The sequence below is a fragment of the Gasterosteus aculeatus genome, chromosome 3 (genome assembly GCF_964276395.1).
Source record: "Gasterosteus aculeatus chromosome 3, fGasAcu3.hap1.1, whole genome shotgun sequence".
Taxonomy (NCBI): Eukaryota; Metazoa; Chordata; class Actinopteri; order Perciformes; family Gasterosteidae; genus Gasterosteus; species Gasterosteus aculeatus.
In genome coordinates this window covers 12,485,877-12,509,927 of record NC_135690.1, presented here as the reverse complement: position 1 = coordinate 12,509,927, position 24,051 = coordinate 12,485,877, and the positions used below count along the sequence as shown (strand labels likewise).

Here is a 24,051-nt window from a genome sequence, read left to right as displayed (position 1 = left end):
TTATCTATGGCAATATATATCCATGCAGCTGGAGGGGTTTTTATTCAGGTTTTGGGATAATTGCCTTTCACACATGTGCCCTGTTTAGCAGTTCTAGATAAATATAAATGGCCAACAGTTCGGTCTTTGGATTTTCCAGCTGTTTGTAACTTTAAAGATTCATGCATGACAAAATGAAAAGAGGTAGCCACACAAACGCGTAGAGATTACAATAGATGTTACAAAATATTCACACCCTGTAAGATAAGATATGATAAATAGTTTCAGTGCCAAGTGGACCAACTGACAAATGTTGACTTATTAAAACATAACCGACCTGACATTTGATCAAACTCCTGTAATAATTATGTACACTTTTATGTACATTTTTTCAAATTACATATGATAAAAATATTTGTAATTTCAAAAAATGATGCGAAAATCTGCGAACAATCCTACATAGGTTACCTAAAGCGAACCTTGAAACGCTCATATTTCTTCTACAATGTTTACCTCAATAAAACAAAGTCACACTCAGATTAGCAAAGAAAGTTTGATAAGTTCAGTCCCTTTATCATCCTAGACCAGAAACCTGATATGCAGTCAAGCTAAAAAAGCACCAGTAGGCTACATAACAAAAATCAGTTTAAAACAAAAAGTTCAAAAATGTTTCCTGTAGATACAGAATACAACAGTACTCTACATGCAAACTTAGAGATTGGGAACATGATTAGAAAGCAGCAGATAAGCGCCGTCTCATCCACGTGACCCTGTGTTTGTCACAGACTGTGTACTAATCGTCTCGGGGCTCAAACTTAATTTAACACTCGCATGCCATAACACCTATCAACTGTGACATATTGTGGAAATAATGTCAGTGGCCTGCAGCCGTGGGACCAGCTGCAGCCCAGCTAAGAGCAGATCACATTAGCTGGAGCTGGACTTCCCTGTGCACACGGGCAGCCTCACTCAAAGTGCCATTTGGAGACATGTGGCCATTTATCATTGTTGTTATGAGTCTCCTCTCTCCTCCTCAGATTGTGTTTGAAGCCGTAACCTCAGGGCAGCGGGGCTTGCTGGCCATCAAAGACGTCGTGGTCCAGGGCCACCAGTGCAGTAAGTCCTTTCTCCCCTTCGCCATAAAAGAATACCATCAAACATTCACTGTCCTTTCCATGACACCCTCAACAAATACCTGTATCGCTGTTGTATGCAAGCCCCCCCCCCCACCAGTTAAACAAAAGGCCTTCCAAGAGTGAATGCTACAGACAATCCAAAGTGTAGGGCCTCCCTCCCCCCCCGAGCTCCCTGAAGATTTATGAGCGTACAGTTGACGCGTTAAAGTGTGCTCGGGATTTAATGTTGGTGTGACTGTGTTAAATGTATTCTTTGAAAGAGTGCGGAGGGAAAATGCACCAAAAAAGGGGCACAAAACAGAAAAATGGCACAGTGCAGTTTGCTGCTGCTTCTGTTTGCATTCCACAATTTTCCTCCTCCCTCAAGGATATTCAGCGCAGCATCTCATCTCTCAGATGTCGGGAGATCTGCTTCCTTTTGCTGAATGCAGGCCCTTCAGAGTGCGCTGCGGAGCTAATGAGCACGTAATCACGGGGCATATTTAGATCTATCTTCTTCAGCTTTTGGGAGAGCTTGCCGCAGTGGGGAAACAAGGATGAGGGCACTTCAGGATTCGTCATTTCTATGCTTTTGAATGCTGAGGGTCACGTTAGTCCATAAGGCACTCCTTGTGTTTGCACAAGGATCCCACTCTGCGGTCCACGTCTAAATCGATACCGCGAGGGTTTTCATCAATTGATTTATGCTTTTACCCCTCGTAGCTGGAGCTCTGATTGTTAGGCACTAATGACTTGGTAACCATTTGAATGCAGCTGAATTCCTCCCAATGTTATGTCAATAAGATGGATTTATGTCGCGATAGGTGTTGCATATAAATGTATTTGAGTGAATCAATGAGGCCTTGCGACGTGATCAATGTTTAAATGAGCAAAAGTGTGAGTGGATCGATGCGATGCTCAGTGGCAATTGGGTTTCTTTGAGCGATAAGCAAAGTGATCAGAGCAAGTCTTCAGTGGAGCACAGCCAATCCCCTTTCTATTTATAAGACCATGTGGTATCTCTCGCACAGAGGTGTGATTATGCCACAGGGTGGTCTGCCTCTCCCTGCATCATTAAGACATTGGCGATGAGAAAATAGATTTGTATTTGTTGGCACTAGAGGGATTGACAGGCCAAAGTTACAAAGGAGGTGTAGTGTAGTTCAAAGACAAGGTTGTAAAATATTAAAAAGAAGTGAAAGTCTTGATGATGAAAGTGATAGAATTAGCTTTCGTCAAGTCTTTAGAGATTTGGTTATGTTTCGAATCAAGGTCGCTCCACTGAATTGCCCTATTTTTCGATGCAGAATAGCGATACCAATCAAAAATGTTCTACATAAGTTACTTTCTGTGCACTACGTCACTCTTTGTGCATCTTGGTAATAATGAGCACAGTTGTAGCAGAGAATAATGCTTTTGGAAAAAAGTCCCCTCGATCCTGGCAAGACGCAGTTAAGTAACAGCGGAAACTGGGTGCAAGACCGGCCTCTGGTGTCTCATTTCAAGGATAAAGGTGGAATGTTCCTCACAAAGTGACGGCAGCCTCTGGCGCTGAGGGGTATCGGATAGAGTAATAGAGAGCAATATCCATTGAAGCCGATTTCTCTGTTCTTCAATTTTGCATGCAACATCTTGGTATGAGAGTATCAAAATGGGTAACTGGGAAATCTGTGGACACAGTATCCTGGATCTTAATGCAGCCGCTAAGCTGCTTCTTCGCCCCCCCCCCGGTTCTGGTGATTAATTCCCATTAAGTACAGATCCATTATAGTGAAGTTGCAGACTGCATCTCAGCATATACTCTTGTATCATTTTTGGCAGCTGTCTGGTAGACGCTTTTATTTTTCCACAGTGAACACACCTCACTTCCTGACTATCAAGGGAGTGGAGGTCAACGCCGGACAGACTGCATCCTTTCACTGCACCGTCAACGGACGCAAAAGGGACAATTTCCACCTCTGGCTTCAGGCAAGTTGTGTTTTTCTATCATTTCGCTCTCTTGATCAAGGACTAAATCAGCAGCTGGAATTGGTGTTAGAGGTGGTTCCCCCTGGCATTCGGCATTTGGCGTTTAATGTCGCGCATTCTTCGAGGAGTCGTGAATGATAGAAGATCAGAGTTTGTTTTAAGGGGATAACTTCTCATTATGATTACCACTTCAACATGTTTTAATTGTCCACCATTGATATTTATACTGTTGGTGACCAAGTCAAATACACAAAACACATTTACAAAAATGTAAAAAACACTGCAGTGCAACCCGTAATACCGTAGACACTGATAGTACTGTGCTTCTATAATGACACATTATTTGGATCAAAAAGGGCTCCCTTAAGGGAGAGTGTGGTAAAAAAAAAAGCAAGACAGGCAGCAAGAGTACTTTGTCATTTTAAACGTTTAACCCCAAATTACATAGACCCAAATGTGAACTGTGCCACCACGGCCATTTCCCTGATTAGCGAGCAGATGTCCACTTTAATTGACAGTTAACCTCGAACAATTTCTGAGTTCAGCCTCGGCTTTAAATGAGAAATGATGTAATGAAATAACCAAGTAAAGAATGCATATTAGCGAGGGCGCGGGGTGGGGGATTTAATCAAGCACCTATATGTTATGTCACCTTGTTATTTTCCACGCAAACTTTAAAATCGAAGTAGCTATACAACCAACCATTCTCTGTGGGTGTGATGCACGGGATTACAGGTGTTTCACATCCTCAGCGGTATATGCACTCTTAACCTACATACATGCCGGCCCTGTGGATGCCGTGTACTATATCCGGCTCAACGGCGCCGGCGCAGCAGTCTTGAATCGACCTTGTTCTGAAGCAGCGGCAGGAGGTAGTGCATCTGGCGGACGTAACCCTGCCGGCTCTGCCGCTAAGCACACTGTCACACGTGTGATCAGTGGGAGCGTGACGCCGGGTAAAGGTCCTCTGCCAGGTACTCCATCATTTTAACAAACACGTCCTCATTAGCACAGGAGCTGGAAAACAAACATTAAGTGAAGTCCCCCGATGACAGTAATGAAGAAATATTTCTAATGAACAAATGTCCCCCATCTGCCTGCTGTGAGGGGTGACAGCTGGGGAGGACCCACTGTGTGTGTGTGTGTGCATTCCTGTGTGATAAATGTATTCCTACCATCAGCCACCGATGGGAATGGTCACAGGACACAGACAAAAGAACAGGAAAAACAGAGGACGAGGACGCTCAACCCGGGGTTTCTGAAACACACAAGGTTTTGTAGGCTTTGACTTGTGTGTGTTTGTCGTGTTTCCAAACAGGGCATCGGCGGACGGGAGGCCCCGATGAAAGCCACTAAACCTTGGAACAACCGGCGCTTCATAGGCACTTTCGATGTAGAGAACACAACCAAGGGCGACTCGGGCCGTTACCGCTGCATCGTCCACTCTGACAAAGGGGTTGGAGTGTCCAATTATGGGGAACTGACCATAAAACGTGAGTATTGGTCCGAGAGCGGAGAGAAACGGCGTCTATCTACGCCAGCACACGCGCATGACCCCTGTGGCGCTCAGCAAAGTCAACGCGAGATGAGCATGAAACGCTGCCGCCGTTGTTGATTGTTTGAAGAGGAAAACGTCCTCTACGGCGATACTAAAAATACTATCGTTTTATGTTGATTTGTTGTTCAGAGGTCTTTGATACTTCCCCCCCGTAAAGGCTGTCCTTGAGTGAGCGCAATTCCACCTAAAAGATCACAAAGGGTTTACAGTCACCACGCTGATATTTCACTCCTGCAGTCATCTGATATGAATTTATGGAGTCGTCTGAAACTGAATCCTGCAAGGCCTCACTTTCCTGCAGCCCCGTGGCCTGGTAATGGCCTTCTATATTTCTTCACCTCAATTTTCTTCCTGTGCTCTCAATTGAATTTATTGCCCCGTTTTTTTTTTTCCTCCTTTCTTTCTTTCTTTTTTTTTTTTTGGTCTCCAAGCTTTATGTGATTGATAGGTTTAATCCTGGCTGTCCAGATCGAGGTCTGTCAATCATGCGGGAATGGCCGGGCCCAGACACGGCGGAGTGAGGAGGGAGATAAAGTCTCTCTGCCCGAGTGGATCAGTGGGTTTCAGTGGTGTACTCAAAAGAAAATTTACTGACACACTGGAGGCACTCAAAACCAGACTCGTGCATAAATTCAGCAACACAATCACTCGCACAACCTCGCACTTACACATGCATGCGGCATTATTTTCACTGATCGCTTGCCTTCGATGCGTTACTAGATGTATAACCACGGAAGACGAAGCAGTTAAGCTGTGAAGTACCGTCGTCATGAATATCTAAAATAATGTTCCCAAATTTAAGCAGTTGTCGAATCTTTTAATGGATCCGGCTTTAAATTCCGCGGAGATTTCACACCTCGATGACGCCGGCGTAAGCCAACCCGTCGAAAAGGAGAAAAGAGGCGTTTCTACGGTTACGAGTGTCACACATAAAAGGAAGCCGATATCTCCTCTTATCGTACTGGTCATAAAACAAGCGCTTAACCCTCCGAGCGACGCGTCTGAGTCGTAAATCCTCCTCAAATGTGTATTCACCTCTCTCTCCGAGAGAGAGCGTTTTTTTTGAGGAGTGACCGCCGAGCGATGGCGTGGATTCTGAGCGCGCCACAGTCACACACACACACACACACACACACACACACACCGGCTCGCTCTCCCTGCCCCACCTGCTCCACTCATTAGCATACACTGCCTCCTTTCCCCCGACATGAGGAGAGTGAATGCTTGATTATCCCCGATAATCACCTCTGCCTTTCATGCCAGCGCTCACTCAAGATTTATGCGCCTATGTGGAAAGCGCACTGCATGTATTTTGCAGAGCGTCAAACCTACTGGGCTACTGCAGCAGTCCCTTAAGGTCCGGCCTCCCCCCTACACCCTCCACCCTCCACCCGCCGACCCCATGCGGGTCTCCTGCAGTGCGGCCAGTGCTTCTGAAAGGGGAATAATTACGCCCCGTCCTAGTGCCGGCTCCTTACTTGGCCTGGTTGGAATCACCTGGAGCCCGGAAAGCACTCCGACATAGTATTCTGGGCCACGCTACCCACTCACTCGATGCTGCCGGAGCGCGGCCCTGTCAGCGCTAATGAGAAAAGCCACAAAAAATCGAAGGCAAACCAGGCAGGCTTGTCGTTTTCCCGCGGCCACCTCTGCAGCCATCGGGAGAAGATCAATTCTTTACCCTCAGCAGCGCAATTAGGAGAGCACACAACGTAATGAGGACCTCTCGCATCCTCCAAAGAGAGGCTCAGTGGATGTAACGGGCAAATGAAAGAAGGATTTATTGAGACTAACAACAGAGCAGAGGAGCAGCTCGCATTGTTGCTCTCTGTGTGGTGACAAGATGTGTGTGTGTGTGTGTGTGTGTGTGTGTGTAGCATTCATGAATGTATTGTATTAGTCAATGGGAAGAAAAGGAAGTTCAATTTTTGTGAACTGAATACAGTTACAGTTGTTAACTGTCACCGGGTCTGTCTATCAGCGTTGGGTCCATGTGCATCGCCATAGCGACGGTTCTTCATTACACGTGCACGAGCGCGCGACTGCGACGCGGCGGCGTCCTGGGCCGGCCGGCCGGCAGGCAGGTGCAGCGGCGGAGAGGGACGCAGCTGTCGCCAGGCCGTTAGCCTGCGCTGGTCAACATCACGACCAACAGCTGCTCGCGTGACCCTCGCGTACGGCCGCCACTGTCGCACGCACGCCGTGGCCTCTGTCTCCAGCCGGCACGCAGCTCAGTTCGGGAACCCTCGAGAGGCCTGAACAGTGGGAATTGAGTTGCTAATATCATAAAGTGTTTCGTTGCGTCTCTGATGGCTGCTGAACTGTTGAGGATTACTGCACCTACCCAAAGTATTTCATCGGCGTAATCTGCTGTTATGTTTGTGTAGCTTTCCAAAGTTAAATTGAATGTGTATCGCTCTGATACATCATGGTGCTAAGTGCTATTGCCATAGAAGAGTGAAGCAACGTAGGCAGCAGTGGCATCTCTGCATAAAGAGCATGTTCCCTATAGAAGAGGAGTTTGATACCTTGGACATTTTGATCTCACTGGTCACAGGTTATCCTTAAAGACAGCACAGATAGAAGCGTATAATCACAAGAGGCAGTATAATAACGTTGGTGGGCCGTGAATCAGTCATGAGTCACCAGCCTAAAACGTGTCACATAATAATGAGTGTGTTGGCAAATGTGTCAATAGAATCTGGTAGCAACCTTCATGGCACTTGCCTTTTTTGATGTATTGATGTTTTTTCTTAAAAAGGAGAATATATTTCTCTAAACTACTTTTTTATTTGGATTTCTAATGAATAACGATGATGATTGAGAATAAATGACATCTGGTCTTATTCATTCTTCATGAGATCCTGAGGTCTCTGTTCTCTGACACCAACATTAAGAATATCCTATTTTGAAATATGACAATTTCCCAACGTTACAACATCAGTATTTTCACTATTCCATTGTACTTCAAGAGACCGAAGGACTCGGTTGAGCCTGTGCTGCTTTCTGTTGTTTAAATGAATCCGAGCATATTGCCATTTAACTAAGTTAAACCCCTTTTAAGACGCAGCAGACCATAAAGGACCATCAAAACAAGCCAGATTTTGCATCATTTCATTGTGTTTGCCTGGCACCGACAACCAGACTGGCGCTGTGCGCGTAAGTCTACGGGAAGACCTGCCGGATAAGCCGGTTCGCTTTAGGTGATGTTTGACAGCGACATTGTTTTTCCGAGCTTGGATTAGTGGGAGTTTAGGGAGCTGCGCGTTAGGTCACCGTAGGGGAACCATCTGCTGAGGGAGAGCCTCCAATTCTCAGAAGGACACCTCAGCTCTAGAGTGCCTGGAGACGTGAACCTCTCCATGACGACTCCACGAGAAGCCGCCAGACAACTAATGGCGTTGTTGTGTGTGCGTGTGTGTGTGTGTGTGTGTGTGTGTGTGTGTGTGTGTGTGTGTGTGTGCTCATTAGAGCTACTCACCGTGGCCTCTGGGACAAGTCGTTATTCTAGTAGTTGACAAGGGTAGATTCCAAAGCAATGTCTGGCTGTGAGTCACGGCTCTTTGTTGGCCGGCTGGTTTTTGGTTGCACCGGGAGGCATTGTGAGTCGGTGAAGGTGTCCCTTTTTTTTAAAATGGAACACGGAACGAGCATTTTGTGAAATGTGACTTTAAAAAGTGAATCTAAAGGTAGAAAACTATTCTTCTACATGAAAGAAACTCCTCAACTCTTAGCCGTTATATAGTAATGCTATCCTGCAAACATCCCACATTTGGGGAAAAAAGAAAAACCTTGCATGACATTTCAAAAAGTCTCATTATAAAAGGAAAATGGCACATGGTTTAGCAGGATTATACAAATGTTGGTGACGGAACAGAGTAAAGGTAATCTTAGATGGTTGCCGTTGAACACCATTTGTCAGAAAGCAATAAACTTATATTGAAGAAGTTTAATTTCTTATTCATTCAAGGTCCAAATGGACCAGAAACAAGTCCATTTTCCAAATATTGATCCATGTGAAAACGCTGCCTTTGTGAAGTCTGTGGAGCTGTTTCTCTTTTTCTATAGTGCAATTATAAATCTCTTTGGGACAACAATAACTAAATCTCTAAGTTGTACTCTTTGTCTGCTCTGTGACCTTGAGTTTTTAATGCAATGCAAATGTCTTGTACGACTATTAAAACGGCAAAACCATGGCTACAAGTAGAGAGCACTTTAAAATGTCTTTTGTCCGATAAAATGCCATGAATCATAAATTAGAACATCAACATTTTGAGTAACCGTGCATCAAGCATTACCGAACGGATGTTCCACGTGCTATAAATATGAATGCGCTAAGTTCAGCAGCCTGCAGCTCCTTTTGAAGTTTCACACAGTTGTAGTCATGTGACTGTTGGTCTGACTGAGTCACTAATCTAACATTTGTCGCACTAAGGAGCAGAAATTTAATTTCTTTTTATAGGATCTGGTGACCTCAAATGGCACCAGATTTGAAATAAGACTTGTAAAATAAAATGTTAATAAAAGATCATGATTTTAAGCTTAACCAAACGTTTCTCACAAGGAGTCTTGAAGGGGTCTTGAAGGACTCCCGGAAAGAAGAAAATATGACAGTAATGACTTTTTTTATGGCTTATGGCTCTAATAAACAGTGTAGCTGGGCAATCATTTTTTAAGAAAACATGCTTTTCCATCCCATCTCTGAGGTTCAGAGGTTTTTATCGGACCTCAATCCAATCTCAGGCCCATGTGAATGAACAGAGGAACAATAACTCTGCATTTGGCTGCTGGTCGATTTCAAAACATGAATAAGGGCTTTTTAAGTGCAGGAGTTTATCATGAAGTTGATTAAAGTTGTCAAACGATTATAAGCAAAGTTACAGACGTCTTTGGCTTTTTTTTACATTTGCAAACACAATATTTTACATCCTTATCAACCGGCTTGCAGACCCCTTCTTCCCTGTCTTGCTGGTGCATTGCAGCATATTTTAGGAGGCAACCGTTCAGTGGGACTGTGTCAGGAATTTGTACCGCTTCACTTGCATGCGAGTCCTCGTGCACGACATCAACAAAACAGGAAGCTACTAATCAAAGAACAGATGGAGGTACCAGAGGTTTTAATCTCAAAGCAACCCTTAACTCCACTTCAGATCACTTAAATAGTTTTATGCACAAAATGGCATCCTGTCAATATATTTTTGTCATTCACTCTTACAATATCTGCACATGACAAATAAAGTCAATCGTAGGGAAGTAAACTGTGTTGTCAACAGAGTTAACAAACTCCAAGGCGTCATTTAGGTGTATGGTATGAATGCACCGGGAGGCATGAATGCTCTGGTTTAAATCAATACAGTGTTCAATAAAGAACATTTTCTATGGTTTGGAAGTCCGTGTTCTACTGATGACAGGATTCTCCACCAAGCCTGAACTATTGATTGTTACGTGGCTCCTGTTGAGTACCTTGATAATTGGGAAACATCACAAAGTTCTTGTGCTTCAAAAGGACTTTGATGAGGTTCATTGTTTAGAAGAAGAAATTGATTTTAGGCGTCTTGTTTTCTTGCTTCTAACAGTTTCTCCTGTGCTTTTTATCCAATTTAAAAACACAATTAAATTTGGCATTTTCAAGGCTTTCCACCACTCACCATTTTATCTTTTCTATAAACATCAATCGCCACATTTGTGTTTCCACAGAGCCCCCGGTGCCTATCGCTCCCCCCCAGCTGACTGCCGTTGGCGCCACTTACCTCTGGATTCAGCTGAACGCCAACTCCATCAACGGAGACGGCCCCATCGTTGACCGGGAGGTGGAGTACCGCACCGTGTCCGGCACAATGTACGACCTGCAGCCCGTGGACAAGACCACGCACAAGATCGGCCACCTGGATCCGGACACGGAGTACGAGATCAGTGTTCTGCTGACCAGACCGCTTGAGGGAGGCACCGGAGCCCCCGGACCTCCGCTGAGGGCCAGGACCAGATGTGCCGGTGAGGCTCAAACATATCATTACTCACAAAGCAACACTGGGATTTTAACGAAACGATTTTATCCTTTTTTCGACCACTGCTTAAATGTTGGGTTTGAGCACTTCAGGGACAAATACTTGTTTCTCCCTAAAAATAAACTGGAAATATGTTCATTACATCATCATCATGTGCTCCACAGTAGCTGTGACAGCTTGATGGAGTAGCAGGGCGGTGCGGAGAAGCAAAGGTTCAATTCACACATGATGTGCATGGAGTGTAATTCACTACAGTTTCTGAACCATCTTAAGTATCAAACACACAGATGCTTTTCCTTAAATCAACTATAATTCATGCATTTCTTTTTTTAAATTTCTGCAAAGGGCATTTGTGTCTTTTTGAAGTTTAACCTTTAATTCTTGACGTAGTCAAAGCGAAGTTATCTGAAGTTCCAAGATTTGGTCCAGCTTTTCTTTTTCAATGTATGCAATGCAAGGATAGTAGGGGAAGGTTTTAGTAGCAAAAAAAGGAAATCAAGAAGGACATCGCAACAATTCATGTGGCTAAGATTGCTATGTCAACTGTGCCATGGCATGAATGTAATACTAAGCGGTTAACATTACTAATGGAAATTCACTTTACACTTACACAATTCCCTTTCACATGATTTATGTTCAACACATGACCAAAAATCTGTAGGAATCCAAATGTTAAATCATCTTTAAGAGTTTATTCCTTTTTCTTCCGAACAGAGATGTGGGATTTTTCTTTTTGGCATCATAACCGGAGTGACCTTAAAAAAGACAATTGAGAAACTCGCTGCTTTTATGAAGTTCATCAAATTCGTAACCGTGTCATATATATTCTGAATAACACTGTGCTTGTACATGTTTCCACTGACATCCTCCTCCAGTCTAGGCTGGATGCTTGAACTGCATGAACTGTAAATGACAGTGACTTTAGGTAACAAATGTACTACCTCCACTACCTGTCTCTCATAACCAAACTAGAAGCTGGTGTTGTATTATTAGATGAAATGGCCAGTGCATTTAAACCTATAGTTTCTTCCTACTTGGCATTGGCTTCTCTGAGGTGTTATACTACTCAATCCAGTCAGATTACTCCCGTAAGAGAGCGGGTGTTGTAGCCCTCTCTCATTAGCTCCAGCTTGAACATGAATGACTCGTGAATTACTCATCAACTGAAATGCCCGAGGAAGAGCAGTTTTTGCAGCTTTTCATGTGACATCTAAAACTTCACCCACTTTAATACAACAAACACAACATTTTAAAAAGATTCCCGTTGTTACAAATCCCCTCCAGCTTACATTAAATAATCATCGCGACTCCGTTGTTGGTAAAGCTCCATGTGTTTCCTCTGAAGCTTCACTGCATTTGAAGCAAATAACTGCATCTCACTTGTCCAACATATATCATCGTCATTTTACTTTGGTAATTATTTTCAATTATAGACAAAGCCCTCTGTTTTTTTTCAATTTATGCATATAGATCTTCATTAAAGTTTTTAGCATAAGGACATAAATTGGCTCTTTTCTAAGTAATGTGCTCCGCCTGAGCTCCTGGAACCACTAGAGCATTACGCAAAAACTGATAACACCAACGAAACCGTAAATAATAACAAGTTCAGATAAACTATTTGAACTTCCCTTGCTATTGTGAACAGCTGTGTGTCACAATAAACAACATGATTTATGGCTGGCTCCAGAAAGAGCTGAAGACTGCCCCCACCACATGGTTAACTTCATAACTGCTTGTTCATTCAGTGCAATTCCCGTTCTGAAGTCCTTGCACGCTTCTCAGTTTACCAGCAAAGCAGATTGATGTCACGTGGGGGGTCGCGTGGCACCTTCAGCGTGCATCGTTACGTTGGCTGTTACACTCTGGGCATTCAAACTCAAACGTGTACATACAGGCTTTGAGATACTCTGCAAATTGCCCTTCTCACAACATTAACCAGCTAAATTCCCATGCTGCACCAGGACGCCAACTCAGCATTTTCTCAGGCTAATGCTGTTTGGTGTCCAGAGAAATGCTGATGAAAATGGGATTTTTCTCCCCTCCCTGGCCAGGGTGTATCCCCCTCTCTCTCCCCCTACTGTGAAGGTCACAAGCTTATTCATTTCTAGTCTGGCTGATAGGGACTGAGCCCCGGCCCCGGCTTCTGCGGGGGGTCCCGCCCCCCTCCACACCCGCCCACCCTGCCGGTCACAGCCGGGAAGAGATTGATGGCCTCGGTTCGATGAAGTGGGTTTGAGGAAGCAGCTCTTGCTCTCGTCCGGCACTCTCCTGGTCTTCCCCCCCCCTGCTGACAGGCCGGGCTTCAGCAGAGCTCCTAATTAAATGGTTAAGACTCTCGAGGCTGTGTGATACATCACTGCGGGTACGGGCCGGGCCCAGAGACTCGCTACCCTTCTCCCTGCGCCGCTATCTCTGGAGGCGCTAATGAAAATCTGCAAACACTTAAGAGCGCGCTCCCTCGCGTGATTATTCACAGCCTCGGTCACTCGGCCAAACGAGCAACGTTCCATGATGACAAAGGATGCTTTGATTCCATCTTCTGTACAATGGGGGAATGTCTAATGCACGACGTCGCCGTCTCCATTGAGGGGCCGGAGGAAGAAAGGGGACGCTTTGAAAGGTGAACATGAAAAGAACGTCCTTTCCCAGGCTCTGTGATCGACGGGGTTATTTGTGGTTTTTCAGGATGATGATAAAAAAAATAATAAAAAAAAATCATTTTACTTTTGCTTGTGCCTCCTGTCCGGTGACGTTGAATGTCCCAGCTTGTCAACATGTGCCTCATTCTGTGTCAAAATGACTTGGCAAACATGCTCGAGCTAAAAGCCGCACTGCTCCACGGGAAACCTGTACATGTGTGAGGTTGTTTACCACTTCAGAGATCTCTCTGCTTGGTAAGTGCTACTTAAAGGAAGGCACTGTCTTATCAGGTGGTGCCCTCGGATCACAGCAGGGGGGGCCTGCATCTCAGAAACACTATTCAGAAACCATCAGAAACCGCAGAGGGGCCATTTCAAGGCCTCATTGGGAAGCGGGCCTTTAAAAAAAGGATGCTCTGAGTTGTGCTTCTGGTCTTCTTCTTCTGGTGGCCTCTCTAGAAGCTGATATTTGGGGCATTTTCTTTCTCCAAATGTGTCAGATCAACCTGACTGCTAACCACGTCTAAACAAATCAACTCAATTATTGGAAGCCATTTGAAGTTAATTGAGCTTAAGTATCCTTAGAATGCGGCAAAGATCATTTCGTAACCATTTTCCACGGAAACCTTTCTGTCCCGTTCTCCTCATCTCCACCCTTTTGGCCTTTTGCCGTCTCGCTGGCTCTGGCGCTTAAAAAAAAAAAATGGCAGTACATGATGTCCATGCTGGATCCAAACACCTGCTCAGACTCCGGCCTCTGCCAAGTCCACATCTCCGTTTATAAGTTCTCTCCATCTGCGCTCCAGTACCACGTGGGAGTAGCCTCATCTGTTTGTTTTCACTTTGCCATTCTGTTGCGCCGAGGGCTATTAAACACCGGGGGATGAGCGTTAATCGGGGATCAGCTCTTGCTTTAAACATTCGTTTACAGCAGTGGATTGTAGGGAGGAGCGCTACAATTATCTTCATCCACATGAAGGTCGGTTATTTGCATTTAGCCTCTTGGTTAATATGTGAAGGACCCAGGGTCTGCTGTGAAGCAAACAAGTCACATGACTAGCAGAACTGCTCTATTTGGCAAATGAAATCCGGGACATTGGTACCGGGACAAACCTGACGGACAAGTGCCGGTTTTTCCCCTTTTATAACAGCGTGCTCTTTCCCATTAGGAAAAATCGTTTACATAATCAGTAAATCATGTCAACTTCACGAAAGGCCATTTTTAGTCAGGTATATCTTGAGTAAATACACTGTTGCGTTCTAAAAGCACTGATATTGGATATGCAACAACACTTAATATATACAGTGCATCTGGAAAGTATTCACAGCGCTTCACTTTTTCCACATTTTGTTATGTTACAGCCTTATTCCAAAATAGATTAAATGTATTATTTTCCTCAACATTCTACACACAACAACCCATAATGACAAAGTGAAATTTTTTGCAATTTTTTTCAAATCTGTTAAAAATAAAAAACGAAAACATGACATGAACATAGTACATTAGTGGTATTAGTGGCTTTATTGGAAAAAGTCAAGAAGGGGGCTTTCAATTAAGTAGTTCCAAGTAAAACAATTCTCTACAACGCTAACATGAGTAGCTTTTCAAAAACTATCCATAGTCTTTATTTAAACCCCATTTGACACAGTTTTCTCTATCCTACTTGGTTATATTGTGTCCTGTAAATAAGGGTTCTTAAATAACTGCATTTTGTTTCTAAATGTAAGACGTTTTCATGAAATTGATTGTTGCTAGAATAATGCTCGTCAAGTTCAAACAACTATTTGCAAAGTAAACACATAGTGTAGCGTCCACTGCAGGTTCCTCTCAGGTAGGATACATTTTTTAGAAGTTGGATTATTAATTGTTAGTTACATCTGAATTACACCCTGTAATACAATAATGGACAGAATAGAATCATAAAAACTATACAATTAACAACGCTGATGCAATTTGCTGAAAAATCTTTTCTTAACCTCACAAAGTAATGACTAATTATAGTCAATCATGTTTCCAAGCATTGTTTGTCAAAAAGGTGTAATCTACTGTAGAAAAGCCCCCCCCCCCCCCCTCCCCCCAACGCATTGTTAAGGTGTCGAGTAACCAAGCTTTAGTAAATTCACAGGTCATATTTCACTTGTTTTTGCAAAACACTATTTAAAAGGAAGGCTGTTACTGACCTTTCCTTCAGAAATAATCGATTGGTTCGTATCCTTGCTTGAATATATCCCAAATTTACAACAAAAAAAAGGCAGAGGAAGGATGCATAGCTGTCACTCAAAGGACAAATATGTGAGTTGACAATATGTTTTGTTTGTGAGAAAGCTGTGTGGTTTTGAAGCAGCGCGACTCTATTGTGAGCCTGTTAACCAGGTTAGTTCCATCAGCTTACATTATTTCCAATTTCAGTATATTTTGCCTCGCCAGTTATGTCTAACCAAGGCCTAACATTTTATCTAAAAAGGTAGAATAATCTGCCAGATAAATCTGCTATTTTTCCCTCTCAACAGCTTTGTGCATTTCTAAAGGACAAATGATGGTTTTCTTTTCTTTTTATGCCTCAGATTGAGCAGATTTGTCGTTGCGGCCCTTAAAGAAAAATGTTTGCAAGGTTCGATGAGTCTAATTAACACCATTGTTGCCTTAAGGCTTGAATAGAAGGCCATCTCAGATAACATTGGTCTGGGTTTGTCCCCCACAATAGCAGGCTGTCATGTGACCTATAGGGTTTATATATTGTCGCAAGGCGAATGAAAAGCCTTGGTTTGAAGCCCATTGAATTTGTGTCCTTTTGTCAGTCACAGAGGGAAAAAAAAGCCGGCAGATTGAGTTTTTGATGTGCAGGAAGCCTGTTTGAGGCCTGGAAGGGATTTTTTTTTTATTTTTTATCCCAGGCAGTCGGAGGTAGAATGAAGAACTGTGTTCTATGATATTGGCTCAGCAGAAGGCAAATTGTATTCTTCTCAAGGGCAAGTCTTCAAACAACCGCTGCTGTAAAGGAGAGACACAGACAGACGGAGATTCGGGTTATTGCTGCTTCATTATTATTATTTCCCTCATCTCCATCTACCTATTTCCCAAACACAAAATAATTCAGACGCCGATAACAGACACAAACAATACTCTGGTGACAACGCAGCCTCTTCTTACTCCAGAGCCGCCTCTTCAGCTACTCACAAACAATTATCATTGAGCTTGTTTGTAAGCTCAGCTCTTAAGCCTCATGAGAACGATGAAGAGCTGTAGTTTAGTCAGGCTTTGGCGAGATCCCTCTTTTTTTTTCTCCTGCCGCTTTAAAATCTGAACTGAAACGCCTCTCAAGGTCTTTAAATGTTTCTATTCCTCGTGTTTAATTATTCATGGTCTATCCGCTGTAATTTTTGTCACAGATTTCCTCCATCCCTTTGCTGAATTATAGATGTCCCATTCCCCTCGCCGGGCGTCCAGGAGGCACTCATTCAGTCTGGTTGTATAACTCCGACTCAAGAACATTTATGCCTCTCCTCCTCAACCAAAGGACGGGGACGTCAGGGAGGCTGCGATTTATACCCCGTATTCCCCCCACCTAGATAGCCGCATCCTGGACCCCCATATATCTCTCGCCTAGCGCGCGGCTCACAAAAACGCGGCGAGCGTTTCACAAAAGTCGAGCGCTTGGCTTTTGATTTACGCTCTGGGTAACACCCGGCGTCGAGGGCCACGCGTGCAGGGGGGATTCGGCGACAAATGACAATGCCGCACAGGGGGCCCATCTTGGGCGTGTTGACGTTGAGGAATCACCTTGGTAACGTGCCACCGCTCCTGTAGGAATTGCGAGGGCTTACGTGCTTCCTGTGTGCAAGCTGTAACCACAGGCCTTTTCCCAAAGAAGCCGGCTCTGATAGAGATGAGCGGATGGGCACGTGTGTTTGTGTTAACGGGGGGTAGGGGAGGGTCACTCCTGCCTGTCGCTCTGACCCCAATCACCGCACAGCATATTGGTCGGAAAACGGAATGAAAGATTGATTTAACCAGTTCCTCCACCTTCCGCTGCCTCGGCTTCTCCCGTCAACATGGCTGTCCATTCGCTTTCATCCTTTTGCCCCTGAGCCAGACTCGGTGGCTTTGTTCTTTTTATCCTTATAAATGGCCAGTGATAGACATGACTTCCCACTGACAACTAAAAAAGACTGTTTAATTAAAATTCTGTTTAATCAAATGTGTCAAAACTGCGAACGACAAGTGCAACTTTTTGTGAGCGAATTGTTTTGCTTCTTGTAGTTTTTTTTTACCAACGGCAAGAGCTTAAACATCGCAATGAATTAGCTGCAGAACCTCTTTTAACTTTAGTGAGCTTTAAACTACTGCACTTTCATAGTGTGATGCAAAACATGATGAGAGTAGGTAATCATTATTTATTCATGAAATTACTGATTCCATTTAAACATACAGGGTATAAAGTGTATGATCACCAGTGGAAGCAATAGTGTTGGCAGCAAATTCTGCATTAATAAATAACAGAAAGCACTGGATTGTTTATAAACTACCGGAATCTGAGCTGCCTGCTCTCTGCTGTCACAACATTGTTGGATTTTTGAGATCAACTAAAAAAAAACTCCTATCTTAAGATCTCATCTCTAAATCATCCAATTAAAACACTGTCTCTGATATCAAGCAGGATGTAAAGTGGAAACTGCTAATGTAAGCCATGGTCGTTACTCAGCGCTTCCAAACAAAAATGACCCATTTGCTGTTACACAATTGAGCTTGTTGGCTCTTTTAGTGCAGCGCACAGGAAGGTCGCTGCTGAACAAAGACCGGTATGACCTGACCGTCTTGAGTCTTGTCATTCGTCATCTCCCTGTGCCGTTAAGGTCCGTCTTACTTTCCCCTCTCCTGCTTTTTATCTCTCCCTTCCTATTCTGTGCTTCACCCGTTCATCTCCACCCCCACAGCTTCAGGTGTGTGTGGGGGGGGGTCATCAGACAAGGTGGCAGCAGGGCCCCGGGGCCGAGCGTCCGGGGCTCGTTCCGCCGTTTCAATTGGATCCGGCGCCTCGTGGGCAACTGCCGCCCGTCATCCTCGCCCGTCGCGGCAGTGACATTCATCACGAGGCCTATAAAGAAGGACTTGATAGAGTGAGGAGCGACCACCGCCATTCAATAAATCCTCGTGATTATCCGCGCCTCCGAGGTGCGCGGGCAGAATGCGTGTGTGTGTGTGTGTGTGTGTGTGTGTGTCCTGAGCACGCAGACATTCGTCTCTGACTTTGTAATGGGTGCACAGGGTGACATTAGAACACAAGAGGTCCATGCACAGTGTCTTTAAAGTGCTATCAATTATAACACGTGTACACACGTCAAACCCAAGGCCCGGCGTGACTCTTAGCATTCGATAAACAAAAGCCTTGGCACTTTAACCCTCCTCCCCTGTCTCAGCCTTCTTCTCTCCAATTCCTCCGCACATTGACTCCCTCCACTCCTCCCCCTTAACCCCCTCCATCCTCTCTCTCTCTTCCCCCAGAGGATTGCATAGAGCAGCACTCTAGCTGGGGGCGATGGCGCTTTGATTGTCGGTTATCAAAAGCTATCATTACGACTTCGCTTCTGCTGGATATGAAAATGATTTCCTAAGTGTAAAAGCCATGTCATTACCTCAATGGCCTCGGCGCCATCCCCGAGATGTAATAGAAAGAGGCAAACAAATGTGCTCGCCTGCCAGCTCCAACGGAGCGCGGTGAATAACACACACAGCGAACGGAGAGATAAGCGACGGCCTCGCTGCTTGAAGCGGAACGCGAAAACAGCCGTCCGCTGGGAATTACATTTTTCCGCCGTCGTCGTCTCGTTGATTTTTCGTGGATGGCGTCTACGGGCGAGCGGCGAGGCCCGGCAGCCGTTCCCTTCCAACAAGGCATCCGACGGTCCACGCGCCGTCCTGTGAGAGTCGACGCATGTCTCTTCTTCCACCTCCAAACCGCAAAGCCCCTTCCTCCTCCTTCTCCTCCTCCACCTGAGCGCCGTTTTCATCCTGAGGAGATGCTCAGGAGCCGTATTGACTTGACGGGGAGTTTCTAATCATTGGAGAAGTAGCCCCCCCCCGCCACTACCCCCCTCCCCTCCATCCCAGTTGGGTTTGCAGAGCGGGGAGGCTGAGGCGTAGGCCAGCGGCAGGCTTTTCTGCTCTTAATCGATGCGAATCAGATAAAGATCGGGGCTTTCCGAACGACTCGCATGCTGCAAAGCCCGAGGAAGATCTGATAAGCAAATGGTTCTTCTGTACATTTAGCTGGCGCGCACGCGTATGGACACTCGCTTTGATCGCATGAGACTGTTAACCCGCGAGGAAACTTACAGTATCCTCACACACACACACACACACTCCGGACATGCCCAATTTGTTCCCTTTCATCCAGGACTAATGTCTCGCTCTACCCAGCGGCTAAGTGAACCATTTGAGGGCCCCTTTAGGACAGAAGGCTACTTTATTTGTCATCTTTTTTGGGGGGAAATCGTGTTATAACTTTAAGCTCTAGTAGCGTGTGCGCAGGCCCTGTTAAAATAACAAGAGGCAATAACGGGCTGGTAATTTCTAAAAACATTATTTAAATGTCACGGCGTAATGACATCACTAATTGTTCCATGTAAATGTCAAATTCAAATTATTCAATTACATCGGCGAGATCGGGGCAGGTGATAATTTGTCCGCCGCTCGGAATACCAATCTGGCTGTGACTGGGATTCATTCCGTGTGGCGCAAGATAGACCACGGTCATTTTCTTGCTCCGAGGGATGCTTTCACAGCCATTATCGTAACTCTATTACACTACTAAAATATGCCGTGATCGAAGGATATTAGAGTCATATACTTTCACCCCCAAAATGCCCTCAGTGTGTGATGATGATTGTGAAGATTATAAAAAATAAATAAAGAACGTATGGATTTCAAGAGACAGCCTTGTTATTCCTTGTTGAGATTCACGCTGAGCCTCTTACTCCTCGGTCAATAAAATGAAACTAGCAGGGGCATTAGACCGGGGTAACAGGCCCATCTCATCAGCTGTCATTCATGGGCCTATTTCGAAATGGCTGCGTCCTCCCAGCTACAGTATTTACAAAAGGATTTATAAAGGATATCAGTCAATTATTGGTTTATTTGAGAGATGTTGGGGCAGAAGGGTACAAGGTGTTTTTCTCTCTCTATTTCCTCAACAATGACTCCGTGCTCTGAACCTCCAACCACCTTGTTGGTTAAACCCGTGTTGCCATTTTGAGTCAAAAGTCGTGACTTGGCGTTGGGCAGCAGTTCCTCACATTCTACTGCCTCCCTCGGACAGCTGGCATTTTCTCCACAGGGAGCTAAAGGGGTGACAAACAGTTACCCTTTTCTCAACAACTCTGCAGGGAAATGCTATAGAATAGTCATAAGAGATGATTACTAAATGGCCAGTATTCATTTACGCACCTTTGCTATGAGCAAATACATTTGTTCACCACAAGTGCTAAAAAGAAACATTTAAATGTATATATTGATAAATATTGTATTTTTCTCAGGTAATTTCCAATTCATGTTGGCATCCCTCCATTGGCCAGAATTAGGGTGTAATGTATCCACATCCGTGATGTTCCACAAAGATGAAAGTGTGACATTCTCCTTGAACGCTCCAGAAATGAGACTTCCACCCGGCCGCTCGCGCGCGTCTGCTTGAGATTCACACTTTGGTGCATTTGTCACTTTGAGAGCGTCTGGATTAATTTGATTTCTGTGCCTGGGCACCCTTCAATTCTCTGTGCTTTTTCGTGTAACCGTCGCCTACTGACTGCGGCCAAAAGATAGTTCCACCAATATAGAGGTTTAAACTTCTATTTTTTGGGGGATGACTTTGCCAACATTGCAACCTATTTGAAGAGGCCTGTTTTTCATCGTCAATTCCTCCCGCTTCCGTGTCAGTTTGATCACATTAGTTTAAAATAGCAGATCTCTTTATGAATTGTTTAAATGCTTCCCCCTACTGCTCTATGCTGCAAGAGGGGAGCTGGCTCACTTATTGTCAGCACTGCTGAGTAGTTGCTGATCCCCTTGGAGGCTGAAGGTCTTGCAATAAAGTCTTCACCAACAATTCAAATTTATTACAGCTACAATGCACCAGACTAAAATGTGTATTTGTATTTCTTAAGCTATTTGTTTCCCTCTCACTCATTACCGTTCTTTTTCTTTTGTAAATATACATTTTATTTCCGTTTTCCTGACATTCTTTTTTTTATCATTTTTTTGCATTTCCTGCCTGCCTGATTTGCTCTTTGCTGCCCATCTGTCCTCAACAGTTCTGCCTCAACCTCCTTCTTGACCTTCTAATGCTATTTCATCTACCCACTGTATGCAGAGGAGAGATCGCATCCGTTTGTTTGCCCCTGTGATATCTCAGAGTGTTCTTCATTCAACCAGCAGACGCCTTTCATTTTCTCGGGCTGTTTTTCGTCATCCATTTATCTTTCCCCCTCATACATTCCTCATATTTCATGTCACATGGTATGACGTAAGTTCCTGAATGAAATTTGAATTGTATTTTGTATTTTCTGTAGCACCACAAACACTCCTTTGTACACGTTTATGTACACATGTTGCCCGCCGCGTCGTCCGTATAGATTGTGCTGTTATGCCCTTTGTACAACCTGTAGAAATAAACGGCACGTCGGACCTCCAGTCCAGTGACACACACCCCCCCCACCCTCCCTCCCTCCCCCCATGCACCTCCAGAATGTTAAACATGGCCGCCGTGGCAGCCTCTGAATTGCTGGACGGTGTCTCCTGGGGAACAGGGAAATTGAGCCCTGGCTCTTCCTAATAGATGGTAAAGTGTTAAGTTCCAGAGAAATGGACTGCGAATTTAACCTGGAATGGAAATTGATCCCATTACCTTGTGCTTGGGCTGCTTTCCTCCCATAGGTAGGAGATTGAGAGAGAGCGAGAGAGAGAGAGAGGGGGGAAGGCAAAATTGACAGGGAAAGCAGAGAGGAGAGACGAGGAGACAGACAGAGTGGGAAATAGAAATATGGTATCCACAGAAAAAGCGAGGAAATGGAGAAGGGAATGGAAAGAGAGGAGAGATGGAAGGGCCGAAAGAGAAAGAACGTGGGGAGAAAAATGTAGAAAGTAGAATAGAAAAGGGGAGCAGAAACAGCGTATATGTGATAATAGGGGATAGGATGCTGGTGGGGGTTGTGTCCTGCCTGGATTGGCAGGCTGGCTGACTCTGTATCAGTATGGTTCTAATAGCCGACCGCCACCGGGCGAGATGGGAAAGGCAGAGGACGAGGTGGACGACGCAGAGGAGCGGCACGCTCTGAAGGGATGATACGCCGCCTGCTGAGGGGTTTTCACCAACAGACCTGTGGTGTCCTGGTGTGTGCAGCTGCAGTCAGGCCGAGTTAGCAACGGTGATGGGATGTGGCAATGCTCAGTGCTGGGCTCCAGAATATTCTCTGGGTGTATATGAACTCCAAATAGACTAAACAGTATTTCAATATGAAAAAAAAGTATTGACCTCGGCCTTAATTGTGATGAATTATGGAGCAGAGTTTTTTCTTTACTCAAAGACCGTACTGTCCTTGACTTTATTGAAACTATCTGCCCCTACCGGCCATTTCATGAAGCCTAATTGATCACCCTGATGTGTGCTCACACTGCGCTCTCTGTCCACCCCGACAGAGCCGATGCACGGCCCGCAAAGGCTGGAAGTGGTGGACATCCAGTCCAAGCAAGTGACGGTGCGCTGGATGCCACTGGGCTACAACGTGACCCGCTGCTACAGCTACAACCTCACCGTCCAGTACCGGTCCAGAGTGGCCGGCAAGGAGGAGACCCGCGAGGAGGTGTGTTACGACACTGGGAGCCGGGACCCTCAGCACACCATCCACAACTTGACGCCCTTCACCAACCTCAGCGTCAAGCTGGTGCTACGCAATCCAGAGGGGGTCAAGGAGAGCACGGAGCTGGAGGTCCAGACGGATGAGGATGGTAGGCGGTCTTTTTAAGGTCTTCTGGTCCTGGTCTGGGAACGATGACACAAGATGTAGATGAGGCATAAGCAGTAGAAACATATTATCCAAGTTGAGGTATTATACATCTTGGTCATAAGTAACTTGCATTAAGGAAGATTCTATTTTGTTTTTTCAGGAGAGCTCATTCTGTGTCATACGGTTGTTTCACCTCCTTCAAAGATGAAAGATCTTCCGTGTTGCCTCAGCAGGCGCAGGAAAGGAACTCTGTGCAAGTCTCAAGGAACCCCGGTCGCCAGATAATAAACAGGCTCAGCTGACTAAAATAAAAAGTCTTGTCATGTCTGGCTCAGAAATCTGTGGTTGGAAACTTGAAAGTGGCAACAGCTTCTCACTCTCTGACTTGTGTGTGTCTGAGGATCTGCGTGTTTGGACTCCCATGAGAGCCAGTTTACAGACAGGGTGGAGCCGTGGTTGCCTTCTTGAAGATAACTCTTGGGGGAAAGAAAAAAACATCTCCACATCGTTTTGTTTCCTTACACTATGAAAAGTGATTCACACGAGGGGTTAAAGGACCAGATCTCACTGGAGGTTTTGACTACAAGTAAACATTGCGGAAAGATAAAGATTAAGATTCTCGCTCTTCCCTCGGGGCTACTAGTTCATCTCTGTTTGCGGCACATTTCGATCTAAGTGAAAAGTGTTCAGGTTTGCTGTAAAACATGTCGGGGAGTAAGTTGTGAGTGACAATGACTTCAAACGATCTCACAGATTCCCATTAAGGTGTTTTAACTTTGGCTCATGGCCAT

At 44.9% G+C, this 24,051-nt stretch overlaps 1 protein-coding gene across 8 annotated transcripts in view; it reads left to right on the top strand.

Moving 5' to 3' along the window:
- The window catches only part of LOC120816195 (receptor-type tyrosine-protein phosphatase mu), a 122,925-nt gene that overhangs the window by 40,424 nt on the left and 58,450 nt on the right, over positions 1–24,051 (top strand). For all 8 annotated transcript variants that reach the window (XM_078099378.1, XM_078099377.1, XM_078099376.1 and 5 more), the window contains exons 4-8: positions 1,017–1,095; positions 2,947–3,062; positions 4,381–4,555; positions 10,318–10,611; positions 22,953–23,261. In XM_078099378.1, coding sequence (XP_077955504.1) covers positions 1,017–1,095; positions 2,947–3,062; positions 4,381–4,555; positions 10,318–10,611; positions 22,953–23,261 — 973 coding nt within the window. The remainder of the gene's footprint in view (positions 1–1,016; positions 1,096–2,946; positions 3,063–4,380; positions 4,556–10,317; positions 10,612–22,952; positions 23,262–24,051) is intronic.